Genomic DNA, 21,536 nt, shown 5'->3' with positions numbered 1-21,536 from the left:
CGTCTGTGTCCAGACTCACCATGGGTTGGAATGTGGCCTGCATCTCGCAGGCCATTCCTGGAGACATGGGTCCAGGAGGCTGGAAGCTGGAACCAAACGTGGACAAACTATTTACAGACTACAATCTTTTTTCCAAATTGCTGTTCTGCGAAGAGAACTAAAAACTAAAAACCCATCTTATCTATTGCTCTGAGGAATGTTCAGAGACAATATTGCACTGATGATGTGATAAGCATACGTATGCAATGATAAATAGACTGCATGAAGAAGTTTGATTCTTCAACACACAGAGACTGTAAAACTGCATTCTATGAAAGCATAATCCTGCATTATTTGGAAGCAAAAAGATACACTCTCAGGGGGAAAAGGATGAAAAATAGTGGAAAGAACAAAGGTCAAAAGTCAACATGTTGGCATCTTCACTTTTATGTACAAGAGGGGAATCTTCTAATGATAACAATGAAGATGTAAGGATCACACTTCAAGAATTTTTTCCACATAGATTAGATACCAAGCTCTGGAAAAAATAAGTAGGCTATCTAAAAGACAATGCACAATATAAGGCAGTTCACTGCTACATTTATATTGGAAAACACATGCAAGCTACAGTACAGAACTTGCCCTCGAGCTCTTCAGACACCTCCTCTAAAAAATGCATAAGGGTAGCCAATCAATAGAGCATAGCACACAGCAGACAGAATCACTTCTCAAAAGCCAATAAACAATGAGAAAGAAAACCACAACAATAAGAATTGAAGTAAGGAAGAAACCATAAAGCCGTAGGAGGAAATACCAAACTACAGGCTGATTGTGTCTCAATAATCATGATGATTGTATATCTTGCCATTGTATAGAGCAGAATTGCCACCAACCATTTACAAGCTAGCCTCCCATGATCAGCCCCTCAGAAATATGTATTTGCAATTTGCATTGGTTAATGTCATGTTCTATTTGAGTCTTCTCTCTCTCTCTCTCTCTGTTAATCTGGGACAATCCTCTGATGGAGGAAATGGAGAATGAGGACGGGGTAAAATGTGCCATTCCTAGCTGACTCTATTCCTAGCTGACTCCATTCCAAGCTGAATCCATTCCTAGCTGACTCCATTCCTAGCTGACTCCATTCCTAGCTGAATCCATTCCAAGCTGACTCCATTCCTAGCTGACTCCATTCCTAGCTGAATCCATTCCAAGCTGACTCCATTCCTAGCTGACTCCATTCCTAGCTGAATCCATTCCTAGCTGAATCCATTCCAAGCTGACTCCATTCCTAGCTGACTCCATTCCTAGCTGAATCCATTCCTAGCTGAATCCATTCCAAGCTGACTCCATTCCTAGCTGAATCCATTCCTAGCTGAATCCATTCCAAGCTTACTCCATTCCTAGCTGACTCCATTCCTAGCTGAATCCATTCCTAGCTGAATCCATTCCAAGCTGACTCCATTCCTAGCTGACTCCATTCCTAGCTGAATCCATTCCAAGCTGACTCCATTCCTCGCTGACTCCATTCCTAGCTGACTCCATTCCTAGCTGAATCCATTCCAAGCTGACTCCATTCCTAGCTGACTCCATTCCTAGCTGACTCCATTCCTAGCTGAATCCATTCCAAGCTGACTCCATTCCTAGCTGACTCCATTCCTAGCTGAATCCATTCCAAGCTAACTCCATTCCTCGCTAACTCCATACCTAGCTGACTCCATTCCTAGCTGACTCCATTCCTAGCTGAATCCATTCCAAGCCAACTTCATTCCTCGCTAACTCCATACCCAGCTGACTCTATTCCTAGCTGACTCCATTCCTAGCTGACACCAAAGGGACATGCCTTGACGTTGTCGGTATATTTCTAAAATAGGATTATTTTTCATGATGAATACATAAGGGGAATTTTAGAGAATTCTGACAACACATCTTGGGGGCCACCTGGTGTAATACGTATGACTAGGGGGATTTTAGTCTTACATTTAGGTTGGTTAAATAAAGATGGGCACATGTGAAGTGCATGCATTTGGTAACTTCTTGTTTGAAATGTTTGTCTCTATCCAAAATTGTATTTATATACAAATCTACTATGTCATACTATTAATAATGTAATGTTAAATTATTTGACTATCAAGCCATCTGTGACCAACATAATTGGCATCCTGTTGATGATTGGCCAAGGGTGTCCAAGCAGCGTCGTCTGCTAGTCCAGTACCCAGCTGAGACCTGGAGGTGAATGAAAGAGTCCAAACTGGGCATGCTCTCAAGTAACCCAACAGAACTGCCCTAAAGTCTGTCATCGTCTCAATGAGAGGACTCTATTGCACAAAGATGCACGCTTTCTGACAGCTTCAGTACAGGCAGGCATCAAGGGGCTATATGAATACATAGAGATATTGTTTTCTAGGTCAGAAAAAATATGAGCAGAAAAAAAGAGAACAGTTCACTAGGGATTGAACTGGAGTGAGACCATGTTTTCAGGCATGGTGTGTGTACCGTAAATGAGGCCATATTTACTGTAGACTAAAGATATCCAGGAGCTCATGGGAGCACAGGGACTCTAGTCTGTATTATATTATCTAAACCCTCACTGGTTTTACACTAAACAGAGTGGTTACTGCGAGTCAACACTATTCAGCTCAGTAGCAAACTGCAAAAACAAATACCCAAATTGCTACAACCCAAATACTCTAGTTCCATACCACATGAAGAATATGTCATGAGCAGCCACAAAGTGAGAAAGAGAAAAATAAGTTGTAAGATATTCTTAACAGCTTCCACAGCGTCAGGTTTCTCAATGTTAGCAAGAACAGGGGGGAGTCTTATTGTCAGCCAAAATCATTTGCAGGTGGTGCTAGAAAACGTATTAAGCCGAGAAAAAACTTTGCTTTGCACTCTTATAAAGCGTTGTGATGTTTGGCAAGCCCAGGATGTACACCTAGTGTCCCTGTATTGTGTCTAAGAAGACATGGTGAAGACAGCTACAGCTCTGGCACACACATGGCTATGCTGGGGGGGGTAGAAAGATGGGAAGCCATTTTTAGATTTTCAGGGGGCGTAGCAGAGGGAACTGTGGGCATAAAAATAATTCAATGCATTTTGGTAGACGTTTCTCTCGCTGCAGAGAATGTTGTTCTGAGATGAAACTGAACAGTTAGACATAAGTAAGAAAATATCACATTACTGTTATATAATACTGTCAGAATACTGTTATGGCTAAGCAACCAATAGCAAGTAAATAGTAAAACACCAGCATCTACATCAATCCTAACTGCGTTGCTTATAGTACAATAATCTTCTAAGAAACTAAATGCTCACTTTTGGCATCCAAATTCACTTTTTCCAAGGTGATTATTAAAGAAATTCTCTACCTTCTGTGAGTCATAATACTCAGAAACGCCATGGTGGGTGAGAGCAGTGTGCGGCTCACTGAGAGGAGAGAAAGAGAGAAGGGGGAGGGGGGGGGCAGGAGAATGATGCGGGCTGACATGTCATGTTAAAGTTCAGGACCAGTCAGACTAAGCTTCATTTGACTCTGGCACGGCCGGGGAGATCCTTCACTCGCTCAGGCAGAAAGAGAGGAGGAGAGAAGAAGAGAGGGCCCACGTAACCACATCATGTCACAGGGATGTCGAGAGAAAACGATCCCGTGTGAGTGACCTGCAGAAGCGCTTCTCTCTCAGCCGTGGGAGGGAGGCTCCTGGACCGGGAGAGAAGCAACTGGACTGACTCAGTGTTTAGGCATGTACAGTGGGAGAGGGTGGACATTCATTCCAATAATACCCCACAGATACTTTCGGTTCTCTACAATACTCTTCAATGAGAATCAGTACAACCAAAGGAAAATTGCTGTTGTTAAATAAAAGAGACAGTTGAAGAAGACAAGTGTATTGCAAAGATGGTTCACCTTATGGTAATAAAATCCATCAGATCTCGGGTGATGCCCAGCAGCTTGCAGTAGTTTATTATGTAGCTGATGTTAGTCAGGATGATCTTCTTCCTGTACGTCTGTCCCACCTCAAAGTTCTGCAACAGTTGTGTAGGTGGAGTGAGCAACAACAACAACAACCAGCCTGTATACAAGGTGATAGTATATGTAGAGTGAACAAATACAAAGGGTAAGTAGACGTGCACCTTGAAGCCGACAACCTCGGGCTTGCTGATGAACGGTGGGCCTTTAAACTCCTTCCCATGAGGGACTTTTTTAGGAGGGGCTGTTGGCTTCCCCACAGGCAGCAGGGTCATGTCCTGTCTGGCTGCCCGGGACTGAAATGCTTTGTCAGGAGCCTCCTCATCTGGGCTGCTCTGTAAAACCATGCAGACAATTGAGACGGGCAGTTATTCAGGTGATACACTTTGACATGCTCTCTACATTCTGGTTGAATCCTCCCATATAAGACACTGTCTCACAAAGCCAAAACCATATGAAGACAAACAAGACACAAATGTGAGGTAGTGTGCCTTTGATATGTTGACAACATTGCAGATTTCTGTAAAGTTATGTAAAGCGAAATAATTTAGCCTGTAAGCTTATTGTTTTGCTTTTCTAAATAGCAACTAAGCTTACTTCTAAATCTCCACCTCAGCCTTTTCTGATATGACGACATAATTTTGGCTGCATCCTAAAAGCAATTTCCCCATGAGTTCTTACACGCAAAAATATCGGAACTGCACTGTCACGTTCTGTTGGAAAGCTCAACAGCATCTGCAAATGAAAAGTGATGTCTGTCGCCATGGATTTCAGGGGTCAGGGGTAGGAGGGAGAACGAGAGAGCGAGAGAGAGCGAGGGAGGGAGAGTGAGGAGGGGGGAGTGGGAGTAAGGGGTAAGGGAGCTAGCGACATAAAAAGACAGACCTGCTGCTGCTGGGGAGAATAACTTATTTTCCCTTGTGTTAGTGGTATTTTGTTGGATCATCCCAATAATCAGCTTCACTTTCAGCTAAATATATGTATTCAGTCATATATCACATGTAAAATCCCGTAGATTTGCTTGTGCTGCGTTCAGTGTTTACCTGGTGTGTCTGGTCCCATAGGCCAGTGAACTCTGGCTGAGCCAGGCTCTCCCTCGGACTCTGCTCCTCCAGGTCCACGGACTCTCTCAGGTCCTCTTGGTCTGACGAAGAGCTGCTGGAACTCAACGCACTTTCCTGGAGGGATAGTTGATGGAAATATATGTATGTGAGGAAAAATGTATTCGTCCTGTACATCCTAATGAACAGACTAAAATAGAAGCTGATGCAGAACGTTTGAGCAATTACAACTGACTTGTCTGAATGTTTTCTCCTTAGTTTTAGCAGGTTGTGGATCAAGGCTCTGCAGAATCTTCTTTCGAGATCTTGTCTGCCTCATCTTGTCCTTATTAATTGATGGGGGAAGGAACATTGAAGCCTGGTGCCTTTTCTTTCTTTCCAAAGACTCCTCTTCCAGCAGTAACTTGGCAACAATATCCATCCTGTTGGATTTCTGTTTCTCCTCAAACTCCCTGAAAACAGTGCATCAACAAAGCCAAACTAGTAGACAACATCTGCATGGACCATACATTTGCAGTGAAATACTGTATATTTCTGTTTAAAACAATCTAACAGTTCCATATGAAACAATGAGTAAAAACTGTGTTTGCAAACTGCCCTTCTTTGTCCAATGGGCTCATATTTACAAAACAGACACACATGGAACACTGAAGAAACACTGTAGGATAACACAAGATATATTGAAAACCCACTCTTTCTTTCGCTGGAACTCCTGTAACTTCTTCTGTTGGTACATGTGTTTGGTGCTGTTGGAGCCCTGTACTTCTAGGGCCTCCTTCAGCTGCCTCTCCTCCTGCTCCTGTCTCTGGGCCTCAGCCACGGCTCTTCTCTGTTGTGCTCTCAGACGTTCCTGGAACAACAGAAATATACACCACACTCAACTCAGTACGGGAGAACGGCAGTATTTTCGACCCAAATTTGGTATGAACCGTAAACTGCTTTCTGTGACAAAATGATGAAAGACATCCATCTGTTCAAGCTCAAGCTTCTTGTTACATGTTGTTATCGACAGAGTAAAATCCCACAGGCGGAACACTCAGCATCTTAAGTTGAGTACTCTTTTATTTGAACCCATATGTGAAGAAATGGCCTGAGGTTCAGACATGTTGCATTCCCCCTCAGTGAGTTATACACTGCTTACTTGAGTAGCTGCAATGTTCGATTTCAATGACAGCACTGCCTGCATTCTTTTCTGCACCAGCTCATGGCTTCGCTGCTTCTCCTCCACCTGCTTCTGATGCAAACTGAAAACAAAATAAGGTAAGAGAAAATACTATGCCGTTTAAGAGTTATTTTTCAAAGAGCTAACCTACAATAAGTTAATACCTGTGTAGCATGAGACTACCACATGTTGGCCTAAGCTCCAAGTGTTCAGCACTAAAGGCACTACACTTGCTACCTTTTAATTGTCTCCTTTAAGAATACAGCCGCTTTCTTGCGGCTGGCCTGGGACTGCTCTTTGCTTCTCCGACAACGATCCTCCTCCTCCTTCAGCATGGCTTCTTTCTTCCTGTCAAACAGAACCGATAGAAATAATGCATTGTTGCATGTTTAAACATTGGGATCACTTTATAAAGTTGTACTATCACAACTGATTGCATTTTTAGAAGGCATTTTCTGTGTCAAAACAGGAATCTTAACGTACATCTGTCAAAACCATAGAGTATAAATGTTAATGTGTGGCCTTTGAACTGTTCATATAATCTTGTTTTGTTTTGGTATGGAAAGAAAATCGATAAAGATCTGTGGATACCAAACAACAATGACATTGAAAACAATCGATGTTACATTTCTTCACAAAAATCAATCATCACACAGACTAATCTCCAAAAGGAGCAGCAGCACGAGACAGGCAGTTTGGCATACGCACGCCTTGAGGCGCTGGGTCTTGCGCTGCAGCCCCAGGACTGCAGAATCCTCCATCTGCAGCCGTGCAGCTCCTCTCTGGGCCTGCAGCGCCTGGTAGGCCTGTTCCTCCTCCTGCACCTCCTCACGGAGGAGAGAGAAACGACCCAGCTCTACCTCAACCTGCAACAGCTCCAGTCTGCAGCAGAGGAGGGAGGGAAGAGGGAAAGAGAGAGAGAGACACAGACAGGCAACACATAAACATGCATAAGTTGGTGACTCAAAAGTAGCTTCAGTGAAAGTTTGTTCAGATTTTGGAGCTATTCACTCATGCTCTCTGAGCGTCTTGGTCACATGGGCCTCCAGGTTTTCCTCTGCCTGCAGCTCTTGACACAGGCGCCTGTGTTGGGCTCTGAGACGAAACACTGACGCACTGGAAGAAACCACGGAAACCAGGTACTACTGTTTTGTCATTTCAGTTTTAAGCAGACACAGAGACAATATGCTCATCCATTCCTTTTCAAATGGAACGACAACGGATCTCAATTGCTTATCGAAGCGTACCTGTTGTCAGCATCCTTCTGTTGTTGATCTATCTCCACCTCCACTGCAGCTCTCTGCCCCTCCAGTTCAGCAATATTCTGACGACAAATTCTTAGCTCTTCCCTGGTAAACACAAGGTAAAAGATAAGGCTGAAAAAACACTGAACGTAACCTTCTCATTAAAACACTTCTTCAAGGCTGCAGTATTATTTGCAGTGTGCTTGCGGCATCTGTGTAATGAATTATTGGATGGATATTTTTTACAAGTGATTTGGGGAAGGTAGTATTTATTGGGCTGTCAAGCAACTAATGAAGGTGTATTGAAACAAAGAGCACTAAAGCTTTCAACATGTTCATACACACATATAAACACACAATTCTACAGTGTTGAATGGCCCAATGTTCTTTTTGCAATCTAATGAAGTGCAACACACAATATGTGACTGAGGTCAATGCAACGGCAGAAAAACACTATTATGGCAAAAACCAACATAAAGCTATATTGGATAAAAGCCAAGTGCTCCAGAGCTGTTTTATGTTCTTATTGAAAACACTCAACTGTTATATTGGCCAGTCTTTTACTGTGAGTATTTGTCAGAGCAAAACCACAGACACAATTTGGGCCACAGTCTCGATCACAGCTCGGTTTATAAAGCCATTTCGAAATGGCTGATTTTAGTTGGATAGAATTGTTACTTCAGCTATTCTACAATGTAAGTAGGTACAATATAAAAAGATGAAGAAGGGGCCTATTCCAATGAAAGTGCAAAGATCTGTAAGTTGCCAGATCCTGACCTGGCTTTTAGCACATTATGTTCCTTCTGTCTGTGAAAGGAGTCCAGCTGGTCCAGGTTTTGTCTCAGCTTGAACATCCGTGCTGTTTCGGCGTAACTCTTCTTTCCGCTGTTACCGACCCCCACCGCAAGGTCGCCATTACTGCCCTCCCTAGAGAAGATATGCAAAACATTGCTGCACATTCAAAAAAAGACCTTTGTTACTGGTAGCCTGCAACAAAATGCATACACAAGGACATACCTTTGTAATATTATATCATCATCAGGTTTAATTGTTGTGAATGATGGCAAATACTCATAATTGAAACAAATATTCTAGTTCTGACCACATCATCAATAAATGTTTTGTAACTTTAAAAGGCATCAAACTCTCACCAGATTGAAGCATCAACTTCTCCAAACAGATCTTCTTCAGCTAGAAGGGCTGGGTCATCCTCTTGGAAGGTCTCACCTCCTGTGCCTTCATCTGAAATATGGTTCAAATAAATGTTCAAATATATCATATTCATATTGTATAATATATAGGCTTATGTTTTGACAATCTAGCACGATAAGTTGTACATTCATATTGTGAGGATGACTTTGTAGACATGACTTTGTAAGAGTCCAAATCACTTTTTTACTTTACAGAACAGAGATTAAAATAAATCTTGAATACCCCCTGTTTCCTCATCTGTCCAAGTGTTGAGTGGAGCTTGAAGCTCAGATGAGATGTGTGAAATTAGTGAGGAACTTTTCCTTGCATCCATTACACCTGACTTATGCAAAAATAAGGTGAAGGAAATACAGTTTAGCCCATGCTAGGGTGTTTGGAACGTGTGGGAAAAATCCGCCTCGACTATCCTATACACAAGAAAAATAGGCAATGCAAATAGAAATGAAACTCCCGGTGGGCATTTCATCAGCTCCTGTACTGTAGTCAGGCTTGTAGCAGGCTTTCTACGTACTGTGTAGCCTACTACTAGTACTGTAGCTAGCTACTGCACGGTACAGTACAGTACTTTAGACGCGCCTTTATATGGTTAGCTAGCTAAGTTAACGTGGACGTTTCTGTGCTATTAAACGTTAAAAGGTTGTGTATGTTTTTTTTCAAGCTCGAGCTAATTATTTCGCCAATCGTTTGCTATCCGTTGTGCTTTTCCAAATTCAAGATAGCTTACTAGCTAGCACCATGTACCAAGTGCACGCCACCCTGTTGTTGTTGTCAGGAGTTTCTATGGATACCACTCGGACAGGAGGTAACCAGGTAACCCCTTGCCCCTTCAACAGCACGCAGTGCCACTGCGGCAGTGGAGATGCAAAATGTTGATCAAATGATGGATCCAATGATTAATGTAATAATGTTACATTTCACGGCAAACTGTAAAAAATAATATTTGTGTTTAGCATGTGGGCTGCAAAATGGAATGGCTGGTCTAGTCTGTTTTAAGATTCCCTCTGGGGAATTCTGCTGCTACTTTTGGACACTCCTCAATCTTGGTTCAGCGGCCTTCTATCTATAATGAAAGTATGGGACAGAGATCAAATCCGAAGAACAGAAGATGACGTTCCATGTGCAAAGTCAGGTATATGTAAATTAAGTGTGGCGATTCCAACAACATTAAAGACAGAGAGAGAGAGAGAGAGAGAGAGAGAGAGAGAGAGAGAGAGAGAGAGAGAGAGAGAGAGAGAGAGAGAGAGTGTATGTGTGTGTGTGTGGGGGGGGGGGTATTGGCCTTTCTTGCATTAGGCCTAATTGTCTGATATCAAAAGACAAATACAAGTGATAACTCCTCAGTAGTTTTATTTGTAACGTCCTCTCCTTTCCTCTAGGGTAAAAAGACAAGGGCAGGTGAAACACTGCACCGTCAGATGTCATATTGAGGAAATGGGGAATTCTTATGGCTGTCGTTATTGCACATATATCCTACAAGGGAGACCCGGAATCGTAGAATATTTGCAGGTAAAAATCAACTAAATCGGTTTCGTTGCATTGGTGTAAAGGCTACATATTAAGTTAGTAGCCTATATCTTATTCTTCAGGTCACAAGCACATTCTAAAGCTAACATAACTGACAGTGAACACAGCCTACAATTAGGCTACATAATATTTGTCTTTTCATGTTTTGGTCTGCGCTTTACTAGCTTTCCATGCGTGGACGATTTAATCTGACGTTGCTCAGAGAGCAGGGAAAGCAGTAGTGACAGATTAGCGTGGTTCTCCCACTCAGCCACTGATGTGAAGGAGAGAGGGCGAGCGCGTTTCAGTAAACTATTGTCGGTGCAAAGAGTTGGCTCTGTACGTGCGTGGTGCGTTAACTGCGCTGCGTTCGGGACAAGCACGAAGCGCGCGTTGGAGCGGAACATGGGTCGTTATCACAGTTTACTTTACCCCAATCTGCCTCCACACAATGGGACTATAGGAACAGAAATTCTGTGGTAACACCCTCGATTTATCGAATCGTTCGATTCTAGGGCATTTTGGCAAACAGCAATGGAGATGATAACTTTCATATTGGCCAGCCTTGTGCTCCTGAACACGGGGGACATGTTCACCAGGTAAAATAACCTTATAGTATCACTTATTCTGTATCTTCTCTTCTTGTTTACCACTTTTAAATGCAATTCATTGTTTGGTTGATTTATAGGCTTAATTGTAGACTATTATCCGACATTGAATAAAACGTTACGATAGGCTATAGTCATTTACCTGAATTTGCTGAAATTTGACTGTGCAGCAGTTGTGGTATTTTCACTTTAAACATATTTGACAGTGTAGATGACCTGCAAATCTGGTAAGCTACTGGTGACTTTCAGCAAATCCGTATGGATTTAGATTTAACACACTGATGTAGTCTATAGCCTTCACATTTAAAATATAGGCTAACATTAAGGAAACATTTAGTTAACAAGCCGACGTGAAAAATTAAATGACTTAATGACGAAGTGAACGTGAAATTATAAGATTTGTTCAACACTCATTCACAATGCTACATGCCAGATGGGGGGGATGACATAAAAAAGTTAAGGTCATTTATCACATTTCTGTCATCGCATAATAAGGCATTATTGTGACAGGTATGTCAACCTCTTTGGCCTATTGGGGTCAAGTATATACTAGAGCAGTTGTCCAGTGTCTATCATCAAACATTAGCATATGCAAAACCCTTTTGTCAATGCATGCATACATAACTATGCTAGTAATTGAACAACCATTAGAGGGTACGGACGCAGCAGTTTTTCAAACATAAAATGAAAGGTACTTTTCGGATGATCACGACTTGACCAATTTGTTAAACAGAATGCAGACATTATGTATGGCTGTAGCCTAAATAAGTATGCATACATTCATGATGTTAGGATCTCTGTGTCATTGATCATAGTTAGGCTACAGTTAAACTCCTTTTTGCTGAACAATTTAATTACAAAAGGGTAGGGTCAAATGATTACATTATATTAAAATATGCATTTCAATTAATATTTGAAGAAATACATATAAACAGGTGATGAAATATTCAAAAGATGTGACCTGATTGGTTGGTACTACTGGGTGGTTTATGGGCTATTTCAATGTGAAATTGCTTTTTGATGTAATCCAACTTTTTCCCGGATAGTATCTGTGATTGTTGGATATATGTTTATTGTTCTTAACCATCACTTCCAAAAAGGTCAAAAGTTTATGTATTCTCTGCTCAATGATATGGATCCATCATCTCTTCTCCACCAGTAGATGGTGCAGTATATAATGATTCCTGGGGGCTTTTTAGAGGGCTTTGAATGTTTTTTTTATTGTTAAATGTAATTTATTGTCTTAATCTGGCTTTATAAGCATGTAACTAGAGTGTCCTTTTCTCCCACCCCATGACGTGCTTTGGCAAATCAAACCGAAATGGACAATACTTTACAACAAGCTTGAATTAATTCAGCTTTCTCCACAGTTTTATATTTATGGAATAATGTGGAGCATATTGCTCCTCATGTTCCTTTTATGAAAAAAAGCTTACTAGTTATGTTACTGTAGCTTTTCACCTATTGGTGTCTTATGCATTTCACTGCTCGTCACTTTACCTGGGTGTCACGTACCCTGCACTTGTACACTCAATTTCTCTCACAATTTGCATTACGTTTATGGAGCTTAACTTAACTTTATGGAAGAGTTTATCTGTTTACTCTGCACTTAATGCAATATAGCCAAAACAAATGGCTTTCACATATGCCTCTTAACATGTGCGTACAAAATGTTTTTATTTGTCAAAGGATCTTTAATGCATTTCAGTTATGACTTTGCATAGCATTTATGTAGGCCTACTTTGACATGCAAAAAGGACAAACAGGACAAAAAGAGGTTGGTAGGGGGGTTGAGGTTGAATAGGATAGAACCTATTTAATATAATAAAAACATTGTAATATACTGTTTTCTTAACAACCTAAACACTGTTTTGTTTAAATTTGTATTTACTGACCAATACAATGTTTCTCTTGCCCTACTCTACCTTAGATGACTGGCAGTTCCTTAACATGCATCAGGGGTTTATCTTGACCTCTCGATGCTTTAGTTGTTCAGTCACAGCATAAGTGGAGGATATCCAGAATTACAAATCGGAAAGCTGCTGAAAGATTAGTTATTTACATTTGGGTTTGCATTAATTGCTTTAGGCTCTTTAGCTTAGGCACTGACCCTTCTGCAGCTTAGTTTACCATGACAAATCACAAGGCTGCCCCATAGGGGCCCTTAGTATGGTCATAATGTACATTCTATATGTGCATGTCTGGCCTATGCCATTTATGCACTGTGTGGTCTAGATACAGGCTGGGGGGCAAATGGCTTTAGGCTTGAGAGTGGGAGTGGGAGTGGAGAGTCACACTACCTACAGTTAAAAAAAAAATAGGCCACAGCAAGTTGAAAAAATGCTTTTAGTCTACAGAACTGGAGAAAATCATGTTGTCAATCAAAGTCAGGTGTTTAGCTCATGTGGTGGCAGACCAACATTTTAGACCCTTTCTGCTTACTGCCCTTTTATAGCGGCATATGTTAATTACTGGGGAGGCAAACTGTCAGGCCCTCGCCAGCTCTTCACTGGTGTCCCACAGGACCCTCCTCTTCTCTCTGTACACCACCTCACTTGGATCAATCATCACCTCCCACGGCTTCTCCTACCGCTGCTACGCTGACGACACCCAGCTGTACCTGTCGTTCCCCCCGACTGATCTGGGGATCTCAGCTAGGATCGAGGCCTGCCTCACAGACATCTCCGCCTGGATGACCGAGCACCACCTCCAGTCTCCCGGTCGTGTAGATTCACCCTCTACAACATCCGGAAGATCAGGAGATACCTGTCTGAGCACTCCACCCAGCTGCTAGTCCAAGCACTGGTCCTCTCCAAGTTGGACTACTGCAACTCGCTGCTCGCTGGTCTCCCAGCATGTGCAACCCGCCCTCTTCAGAGGATTCAGAAGGCAGCAGCCCGCCTGGTCTACAATCTACCCAGACGCTCCCATGTTACCCCGCTCCTCATCTCTCTCCACTGGCTACCCATCAATACCCATATCAGATTCAAGACCCTGGTACTGACCTTCCGAGCAGTGAACCGGACTGCACCCGATTACATTAAGTCTCTCCTGCAGCCTTACACCCCCACCCGTCACCTACAGTCTTCTTCAGACAACCGCCTGGTGGTCCCACCGCTCAAGACCGCCCGGTCCCAACACAAGCTCTTCTCCTGCCTGGCCCCCCAATGGTGGAACCAGCTCCCCACCTCCATCAGGGACACTGACTGTCTCCCCACCTTCAAGAAAAGGCTCAAGACGCACTTGTTCCGGGAGTACAATGGCACTTAGGAATGCTTGCTTGATTGGACCTGATGTTAGTTTCCTCCAGGATCACAATGACTCTTATTGAGAAACTTGTTGCTCTTGTAGGTAGTTATAGCAAAGTTAACTCTTGAACTCTTGTACTCGCTGTGAAATATTTTACTGTTGATTGTTCTTCTACAGGTACAGTCTTGCACTTTTTGAGGTTCATGTTGTTTTAATTTGTAACTTGTATAACTGCATGCTCTTATGGGTCTTCCCTTTGGCACTTGTTTAGTTTTTCACAATGTATGCTTCATGTTTTGGCTGCATGCAGTGTTTGGGACCACCTTGTTGTTATGATCAGTGACCTATGCTCTTTTGTAAAGCTTTCTCTTGGAAGTCGCTTTGGATAAAAGCGTCTGCTAAATGCATAAATGTACACCGTTTAAGGCTGACATATCTAGATTTACAGCACATAAACATTGCTGTTCTGGTTAAGGATGAAGTTTGCACAGGTACAAATTGATGTCATTATACGCAAATCAACACAAATCAAGCTTCTTAGCAGAGTGCTACATCAGTGTATATGGAGACGATGTGGAAGCAGCTTGTTTATGTCTCCACCTCCCAGTTTGTGAGCTCATAAACAGAATGTTGCAGTTAGCAAAACTGGGCCTCAGGAGATCCTGTTAATGAAGGGAAATAAAAGACTAAAAGGAACTAGCATCGGTGGGAAATTGACTTTGAACTGTTTAAAAGGGTGAGATAACAGAGTGTGCACATTTACCCAATCTCCCCCGAGAACAATCAAAATGCTCAACCCCATTAGAGGTTTACAACATCCCTTTTTCTTATACTGTGGGCTTGGTATGTATCCTGTGGTGAAACACATTGTGTCGAAGACACGGGTACTGAACATCATGATCCCATGCACACTTGATGGTCTTCAGGTTCCCAAAAGAGTGGGAAGTTATGGAATTCAAATGTTGTAATAACTGCATTTATATTTAGTGTTACACTTTCTAAAAAAGAAGTGGTGAGAGTAGGTTAAGTTTACTAATAACAGTTACAGATTAAACCATTATTGTTATCGTTAAGTCCAAAGAGTTATCCAAATTTGGTCAAAGCAACAGTATTCTGCTGGTTTGTCCTGCTGATTTGGCACATTAAGAATTTGAGAAGTAACAGCTCTCTCCAAATTTAGAAACTGCCAATTAGTGATGAACTTCATGAGGCAGCTCTTTTGATTAATATATTCAATGTTAACATCTATTCTTGTCGTGTAAAATTAACAAAAAATACAGCCTCCATGTTGAAATGTTATCCTTTGAAGGACAAAATTAAGAAATATGAAAATGATTGAAAAAGATGTCATAGTTATTTGCCAGCATATTCTGTCAAAATGGCAAATGTTCCTGAAACTTGGCTGTGTGTATGGGATACAGATACTAAAGAAATTGAAAGATGTCTTCACATGTAGAACTCACCCTGTATTATGTATACAGGTTTTAAACTCTAGTATCTATTTAATAAAAGACAGGAATATAATGTATGTAATTTCAAAATGATGGAAGGAGTTCCTCTGTAATCAGTAATTGTAAGTAGAGGCCACGAGTGACATTCTTTTTAAAGGGTTCTTTTGAAGAGAACACTGCCCTCTGGTGGTTATTTGTAAAGTAATTAACGGCACAACATCTTTAACGTTGAGACCTTGAATGATTCATAAGATGTGATAATCCTCTTGATATTTGTGGAGAATGATGATTAAGTCAGAGGGTGCAACTGCTATTTCTACACTCCTATTTGACAAAAATGAAGAAATATGAGGAAATATAAAAACTGAAGATATTATATAAAGTGAAAACAATAGCTCTGTCTATGCTTCCCTATTATGCTACAGGGAAATACATTTTTTTTAAAGATCATCTTAACCCAACTTGGAAATGCACTGCATTTGTCTATGTGTCCCTGTCACCATCTCTTACTTTCTTTCTCTCTTTCTCTCTAGCTTTCTCCTAGGGTTTCTCAATGCATAATGGATGTCGTGTGGTGCTCAAGCTTGCTGTGTTTGTTCCCTTTAGGGCCATGCTGAATGACATTGGGGAATATGTAGGTACAGACATTCAAATATCCTGGTTGCCTAACCTGGATGATTTAATGAAGGGCTATGCTCGAAATTTTCGCCCTGGGATAGGAGGTGCGTATGAGATCTACTGCTTGTGACATTGGATTGCATTTCACCCCCTCACATTTACAGTCATTCTTAGCATAACAAGACTAAGTATGTGTATGTCACAGTTATGATTTGATCTGCCTGGTCACCAAAATATAGTTTTGGGGATAAAAAAATATAAATATATTTGAAAGTTTTGTTTTAATGATTTAAATCACATCAGCAACAGTTTTGAATTTTGATAGGCTCATCTTTGAATGCGACATGATGAGCAGATCAGATCCCTTATGAAAACTAAATTAATTCCATAGGGAAAATGTTTGTACAAGAGATGATTATCAAAGTGAATGCTAATTAAATGAATGAGATGTGTAGTGGAAGAAAGGAGGGTCACAGGAGACTTTGCTAAGAATGCCTGCCAAATGTGAAACATCCAATGACCACAGCATTGGATTTCTCAATCTCACAGCTTAACTCAGTTTAGTCGAGGTGAAAAGAAATCCATGGTAAAAATTAAAACCACCACCACCACCACCACCACCACCACATACATGGCTGTAAACACAGGCTACCTAGACTCTTACATACACATTGCTCCATATTGCAACAATCATTTGGGTCTTTGGAACTCCCCTGGAAGAAAACCACCTTAACATCTGATCGCTAAAACAAGCTGAAGTCAAGTTGATGGGTTATTTATGAACATTGATGAGTCATATTCACCAGTTGATGCCTTTTAACCTTTATTCAATTCATATCCCCTCACAATTAATACAGTACAGTATTAACATTCTGACACTAAGATATCATATAACCTTAATTCCTTCCAAAGGGAGTTATTTGACTATTGACTTGTCCACACTGATGGCCCCATTCTATCAGCTATATATACTAATGGTTTTTATGTAATTTGTCATGATGGTTATGGGCTAAGAATTGAGTGGCGGGGAATGGCAATGTATGATTCCTTAATGTTCAGAATAAATACCCTTCGAGTTGTGCTTCACTGATTTCTATATACTCCCCCCCTCTCGATTTGCACTTTCTTGGCATCAGACCCTACCAGCACAATTCATGCAAATCATTCAGCACAACGCCAGCAGAATATAACGCTATGAATGCGCTTTTAAACAACCTCACCGCAAGAGACCAGGAGGTCCATGTTGTTTATCAATGTGCCGCTATGTCACTTCACTAGGGGAGGGACTGTTTGGGGTTTTAAAAAAGGGAGAAAGGGGAAGAGGTTTCTTTTTCTTTTCTCACTTCTTACCCTACAGGTCCACCTGTGAACGTATCCATGGCTATTGAAGTAGCCAGCATTGATCACATCTCAGAGGCTAACATGGTAATGTATTCACTTCAATAGATTAATCCTCATAGTCTCTATACTATGGGGAGTCTAGATTTCACCGTTATAGAAGTCAAGGAATACAAAAAATTATGTTATTTTTTTTGACTAGACTAGAGTTGCAAAAGCCTTGGTCTCAGTTTTGTCCCTGATTTTGTGTGTGTGTTTATGTCTGTGTGTGTGTTTATGTCTGTGTGTGTGTTGCCTTTTGGCAGGACTACACCATGACCGTGTTCCTCCGTCAGAGCTGGCGGGATGACCGGCTGTCCTACAACCACACCAACAAGACCCTGGGGCTGGACAGCCGCTTTGTGGACAAGCTCTGGGTCCCAGACACCTTCATTGTGAATGCCAAGTCTGCCTGGTTCCACGACGTCACGGTAGAAAACAAGCTGATCCGCCTACAGCCCGATGGGGTCATCCTCTACAGCAGCCGGTAACGGGGGTGTCTGGTGGGCAGGAGGAGGTGGGTGGGAGAGCGGAGGGGAGAGTATGGAGGAGATAAACAGCAGAGGTGGGAGGGTTTTTGTAGAGTTTTTTTATGGTTGACAGTTGGTTTAATGTTGCCTGAAGGACATATAAACTCAGAACATTGCTTCATAGCTGTTGCTTCACGACACCATAACTGACTTTATCATTCTTGGTTTCCAGCAAAACATTCACAAAGTGTTCTCCCAATAACTCTAGCTCATGCTGGCAGTATTAACCACCCTTGTCATTCTTCTCCTAGGATAACCTCGACAGTGGCTTGTGATATGGACCTGACCAAATACCCTATGGATGAACAGGAGTGCATGCTGGACTTGGAGAGTTGTGAGCTGTTTTCCCTCATCTTTTCTGGCCTCTCACTTCACTAATTTGTATTTTATGTTCAATTTGACAAGAGTTAGAAAAGCTTTCAGAGTCTCAGGCACAAACGCAGGCAGGTTAAGTGCCATGCAGGGACTTCAAATACCTACAAAAACTGTAAAATTATTTTTCCTCAAGTTTATGTGGAGTAATGGAGAAATCGCACATAAAAAGTACATATAAATGACCTTTGCTATAAGTTCTTTCTGTCCATTTTTCAATGTGATGTTAAAAACTTCCCAACACTGCACAGCCCTGGGGGATATATCTTCTATCTGTATATTTTCAGGCTAGACCAGTAAATAGTCTGGTTCTCTGTCCTAACTGTTTGTTCCAGATGGTTACTCCTCAGAAGATATTGTTTACCACTGGTCAGAGAGCCAGACACATATCCATGGATTGGATAAACTAGAACTGTCCCAGTTCACAATCACTGACTACAGATTTGTCACGGAGATGATGAACTTCAAATCAGGTGAGATCTTTCCTTTCATCACAGCTATGGTTGCCACCTTCCATTTACCGAATATACTGTATGCATATAAGATTCCTCATTCAGCTGTGAAAATGGCTTTAAATGCACAATCCATATCCTACTGTGCTATTCTCTTGGGTACCATATGATTCATGTTTTTGCACCCAGCTTGTGTCTTGTATCGAGAAAGACTGTTGAGTTCCTTCAAATTCTGTTTGAAGAAAAACTTTTTGAACTCAAGTTGCCTCTGTGGTTTTGAGAATAGTCTATGCACAGACAGAATAGATCATGTTATTTAGGCATGAAGGTAGTGGTACTGTGTAGCATAAATGTTTTAAAGATACCCTCTTGGGTGTTAAAAAGAGTCCTCCAATTCTGAACTATTCACAAGGGTACTCAATTCCAATTCCATGGACATTCCAGGTACCCCTGATCTCACCGCACAACTAATAATATGTTTTAATACAAAAAATATATATACATATGACATACATGACATTGAGTTTGTGTGTAAATTATATACATAAAAAGGGAGCGAGGGTGAGAGAGAAAGAAACAGAAAGTGAGGGTGGATGATAAAAGTGTTGAGCTAATAAACTTGTTTTATGTTCAGCATGTTCAGTGTCATTGAGAGTGTGCCATTCCTACTAGCGGGCCGTTTCCCCAGGCTCAGTCTAAGGTTTGAGCTAAGGCGTAACCGAGGCGTCTACATTATCCAGTCCTACATGCCCTCCATCCTATTGGTCGCCATGTCCTGGGTGTCCTTTTGGATCAGCCAATCGGCTGTTCCGGCTAGGGTAACTTTAGGTCAGTAGGATCATAATACAGTAATGTGTTTGTGTATGCATTTTATAATATTGCTATGACTTTTTACTAGCTTTTTTGTTAACATTTTATGGTAAAGGAAGTGATTGAAATCAGTGGATGGAAGGATGGAATGTATTTTTTATACCTACCGTACATACATTTTGTCATGTGCATTGCAGGGATCACCACGGTCCTCACCATGACTACTCTGATGGTGAGCGCCCGATCGTCACTCCCACGAGCCTCAGCCATCAAAGCCCTGGATGTTTACTTCTGGATCTGCTATGTGTTTGTGTTTGCTGCTCTGATTGAGTATGCCTTCGCTCACTACAATGCCGACTACAGGCTGAAAGAGAAGGCTAAGGTCAAGGCCAACAAGCTGAGTTCTGAGGTAAGAAAACCACCGACGTGATGTCTAAACAGCATCTGTGCAACCTGAAAAGTTGAGGCTTCCGATTGTTTTGTTTTTTTACGACAATCTTCCACTTGCTTCTATTGACACACACTGTATTCCTCCTACTCTTCAGTCCATTGTGAAGAACGGCAAGCAGGCCATGGTTCTCTTCTCCCTATCTGTCACTGGTATGAACCAGGGCGTTGTGATCTCCAATCGTCACAACCGTGCCCAGCGCTCCGGCGCCGAGACCCCCGGGGAGGGCGGGGATGAGGCCGAGCCCAGGAGGGGGAGGAACAGGGTGGTGGAGGAGAGCAAGAAGGAGAAGAAGTGCTGTGCCAAGTGTGTGTGTAAACCCATCGATGCCGACACCATCGACATCTATGCCAGAGCAGTGTTTCCTTTCACGTTTGCTGTTGTCAATGTCATCTACTGGGTGGCATACACCATGTGAGCTGGTGAGGACCGCCGTACAGAGACTGCCGACATGGACTAATGTACATACAATAATGGAAATCAAAGGTCTCTTGTCATTCTGAGACACGTTCTGTGACACTTGCACTGTCTTCTTCATGCCTGGAATGTAGATTTCAGAAAGAACACATTCATGTATGACCACGGAATATGGTAAAGGCTGTAAAAAGAGTTGAATAAAAGGAAATGTTATGAATCAATATAACAGCTATGGACAATTTAGTCTGGACCAGATGTTGCTGAGGTCATATCCTGTGGGAGACCCTCTATCCCACTGCCAGACGATTGACCTTTAACCTTTAGCAACCTTATCCACAATCCCCCATATACTGCCCATCGTTATCCCCCACACTAATAAATGATGTCCTGTTATAACATAGACTGCATACTCAAAGTCTTATTGATTTGCACAACTGTAATTAGCTGGCTGAACAACTCAAGAGCACAGACAGACCATTGTCTCAAACAAGAGGAAGTGTTCAAACACAGAATGACCAAATGTGTGTTCATCTGCATGGCTGCTTCCTTGCCCGCACACTCCCTTCACCCCTTCTTTCCCTCAGTCTTTACTCTAATTCCCCCACCCATTTTTCCATTCCAGTTTTTGATTTGGGATGCGGAGCCTCTTATCTGCTGGTACCAGCCATGCTGCCTGTTTCCTGATCATTAAAGGACTTCCTCTACTACCTGTGTATCTCCTGGCTGGAAATATTCACTCTGAGTTGTAATGCCTTGCTTTGTTTAAAACTGATGTTTAAAATCACATTGCAGTTTCTTATAATTAGCTATTGTTCTCATAAAAAGAATGGAATTACATGACAGATTTTTCATCAAAGCATTTCTGTGAATTCGCTGGCATTGTGGTCAATACCCTCAACAAGGGTATGAGAGGATAGTTTCGCTGCCTGTATTTCTTTTCTATTTGCTAGGGTACTTTGAACTCCAAGGGACCCCTCAGTGACACTCAATCATAACTTTATTTTGAGAAAAGAACTAGTTTGGGACATAATAAATAATGTAAATCGACCTCAAAACGTATAAAATAAAACTTTAAG

General features: G+C 41.7%; 2 protein-coding genes across 5 annotated transcripts in view; one reads left to right on the top strand and one right to left on the bottom strand.

The window, feature by feature from the left end:
- The window catches only part of cfap74 (cilia and flagella associated protein 74), a 27,206-nt gene extending 17,821 nt beyond the window's left edge, over nucleotides 1-9,385 (bottom strand). The window contains exons 1-14 of the mRNA XM_084679732.1: nucleotides 8,848-9,385; nucleotides 8,565-8,655; nucleotides 8,191-8,340; nucleotides 7,417-7,518; nucleotides 7,181-7,285; nucleotides 6,878-7,051; nucleotides 6,407-6,517; nucleotides 6,149-6,251; nucleotides 5,700-5,857; nucleotides 5,243-5,459; nucleotides 4,990-5,124; nucleotides 4,111-4,281; nucleotides 3,884-4,002; nucleotides 20-86 (exon numbers count right to left, since the gene is read on the bottom strand). Coding sequence (XP_084535858.1) covers nucleotides 20-86; nucleotides 3,884-4,002; nucleotides 4,111-4,281; nucleotides 4,990-5,124; nucleotides 5,243-5,459; nucleotides 5,700-5,857; nucleotides 6,149-6,251; nucleotides 6,407-6,517; nucleotides 6,878-7,051; nucleotides 7,181-7,285; nucleotides 7,417-7,518; nucleotides 8,191-8,340; nucleotides 8,565-8,655; nucleotides 8,848-8,938 — 1,794 coding nt within the window. The 5' untranslated portion in view covers nucleotides 8,939-9,385. The remainder of the gene's footprint in view (nucleotides 1-19; nucleotides 87-3,883; nucleotides 4,003-4,110; nucleotides 4,282-4,989; nucleotides 5,125-5,242; nucleotides 5,460-5,699; nucleotides 5,858-6,148; nucleotides 6,252-6,406; nucleotides 6,518-6,877; nucleotides 7,052-7,180; nucleotides 7,286-7,416; nucleotides 7,519-8,190; nucleotides 8,341-8,564; nucleotides 8,656-8,847) is intronic.
- Nucleotides 9,300-21,536, top strand: gabrd (gamma-aminobutyric acid type A receptor subunit delta). Of its 4 annotated transcripts, none has more exons than XM_084679733.1 (12): nucleotides 9,300-9,435; nucleotides 9,576-9,754; nucleotides 10,002-10,131; nucleotides 10,644-10,727; nucleotides 16,043-16,158; nucleotides 17,412-17,479; nucleotides 17,698-17,918; nucleotides 18,213-18,295; nucleotides 18,669-18,806; nucleotides 19,458-19,613; nucleotides 19,793-20,004; nucleotides 20,141-21,076. In XM_084679733.1, the coding sequence occupies exons 4-12, from the start codon at nucleotides 10,663-10,665 to the stop codon at nucleotides 20,459-20,461; spliced, it is 1,380 nt and encodes a 459-aa protein (XP_084535859.1). In that variant the 5' UTR covers nucleotides 9,300-9,435; nucleotides 9,576-9,754; nucleotides 10,002-10,131; nucleotides 10,644-10,662; the 3' UTR covers nucleotides 20,462-21,076. The 4 variants fall into 4 exon arrangements, with proteins under 4 accessions (XP_084535859.1, XP_084535860.1, XP_084535861.1 ...); XM_084679734.1 differs by lacking the exon at nucleotides 9,300-9,435 and adding an exon at nucleotides 21,083-21,536 and having other exon boundaries at nucleotides 9,445-9,754; nucleotides 20,141-20,465; XM_084679735.1 differs by lacking the exons at nucleotides 9,300-9,435; nucleotides 10,644-10,727 and having other exon boundaries at nucleotides 9,445-9,754.

This window comes from Hypomesus nipponensis, chromosome 18 (genome assembly GCF_054491055.1).
Source record: "Hypomesus nipponensis isolate SF chromosome 18, ASM5449105v1, whole genome shotgun sequence".
In the NCBI taxonomy this organism is placed as follows: domain Eukaryota; kingdom Metazoa; phylum Chordata; class Actinopteri; order Osmeriformes; family Osmeridae; genus Hypomesus; species Hypomesus nipponensis.
The sequence above is the reverse complement of the archived record's forward strand: the minus strand, read 5'-3'. Positions and strand labels throughout refer to the sequence as shown.

Excerpts from the sequence above, each read along its gene's own strand:
- gabrd (XM_084679734.1), top strand. The coding sequence starts at position 10,663 with ATGGAGATGATAACTTTCATATTGGCCAGCCTTGTGCTCCTGAACACG. Across the intron at positions 10,728-16,042 it reads ACGGGGGACATGTTCACCAG|GGCCATGCTGAATGACATTG; the intron begins GTAAAATAACCT and ends TGTTCCCTTTAG. Across the intron at positions 17,919-18,212 it reads GTCATCCTCTACAGCAGCCG|GATAACCTCGACAGTGGCTT; the intron begins GTAACGGGGGTG and ends TTCTTCTCCTAG.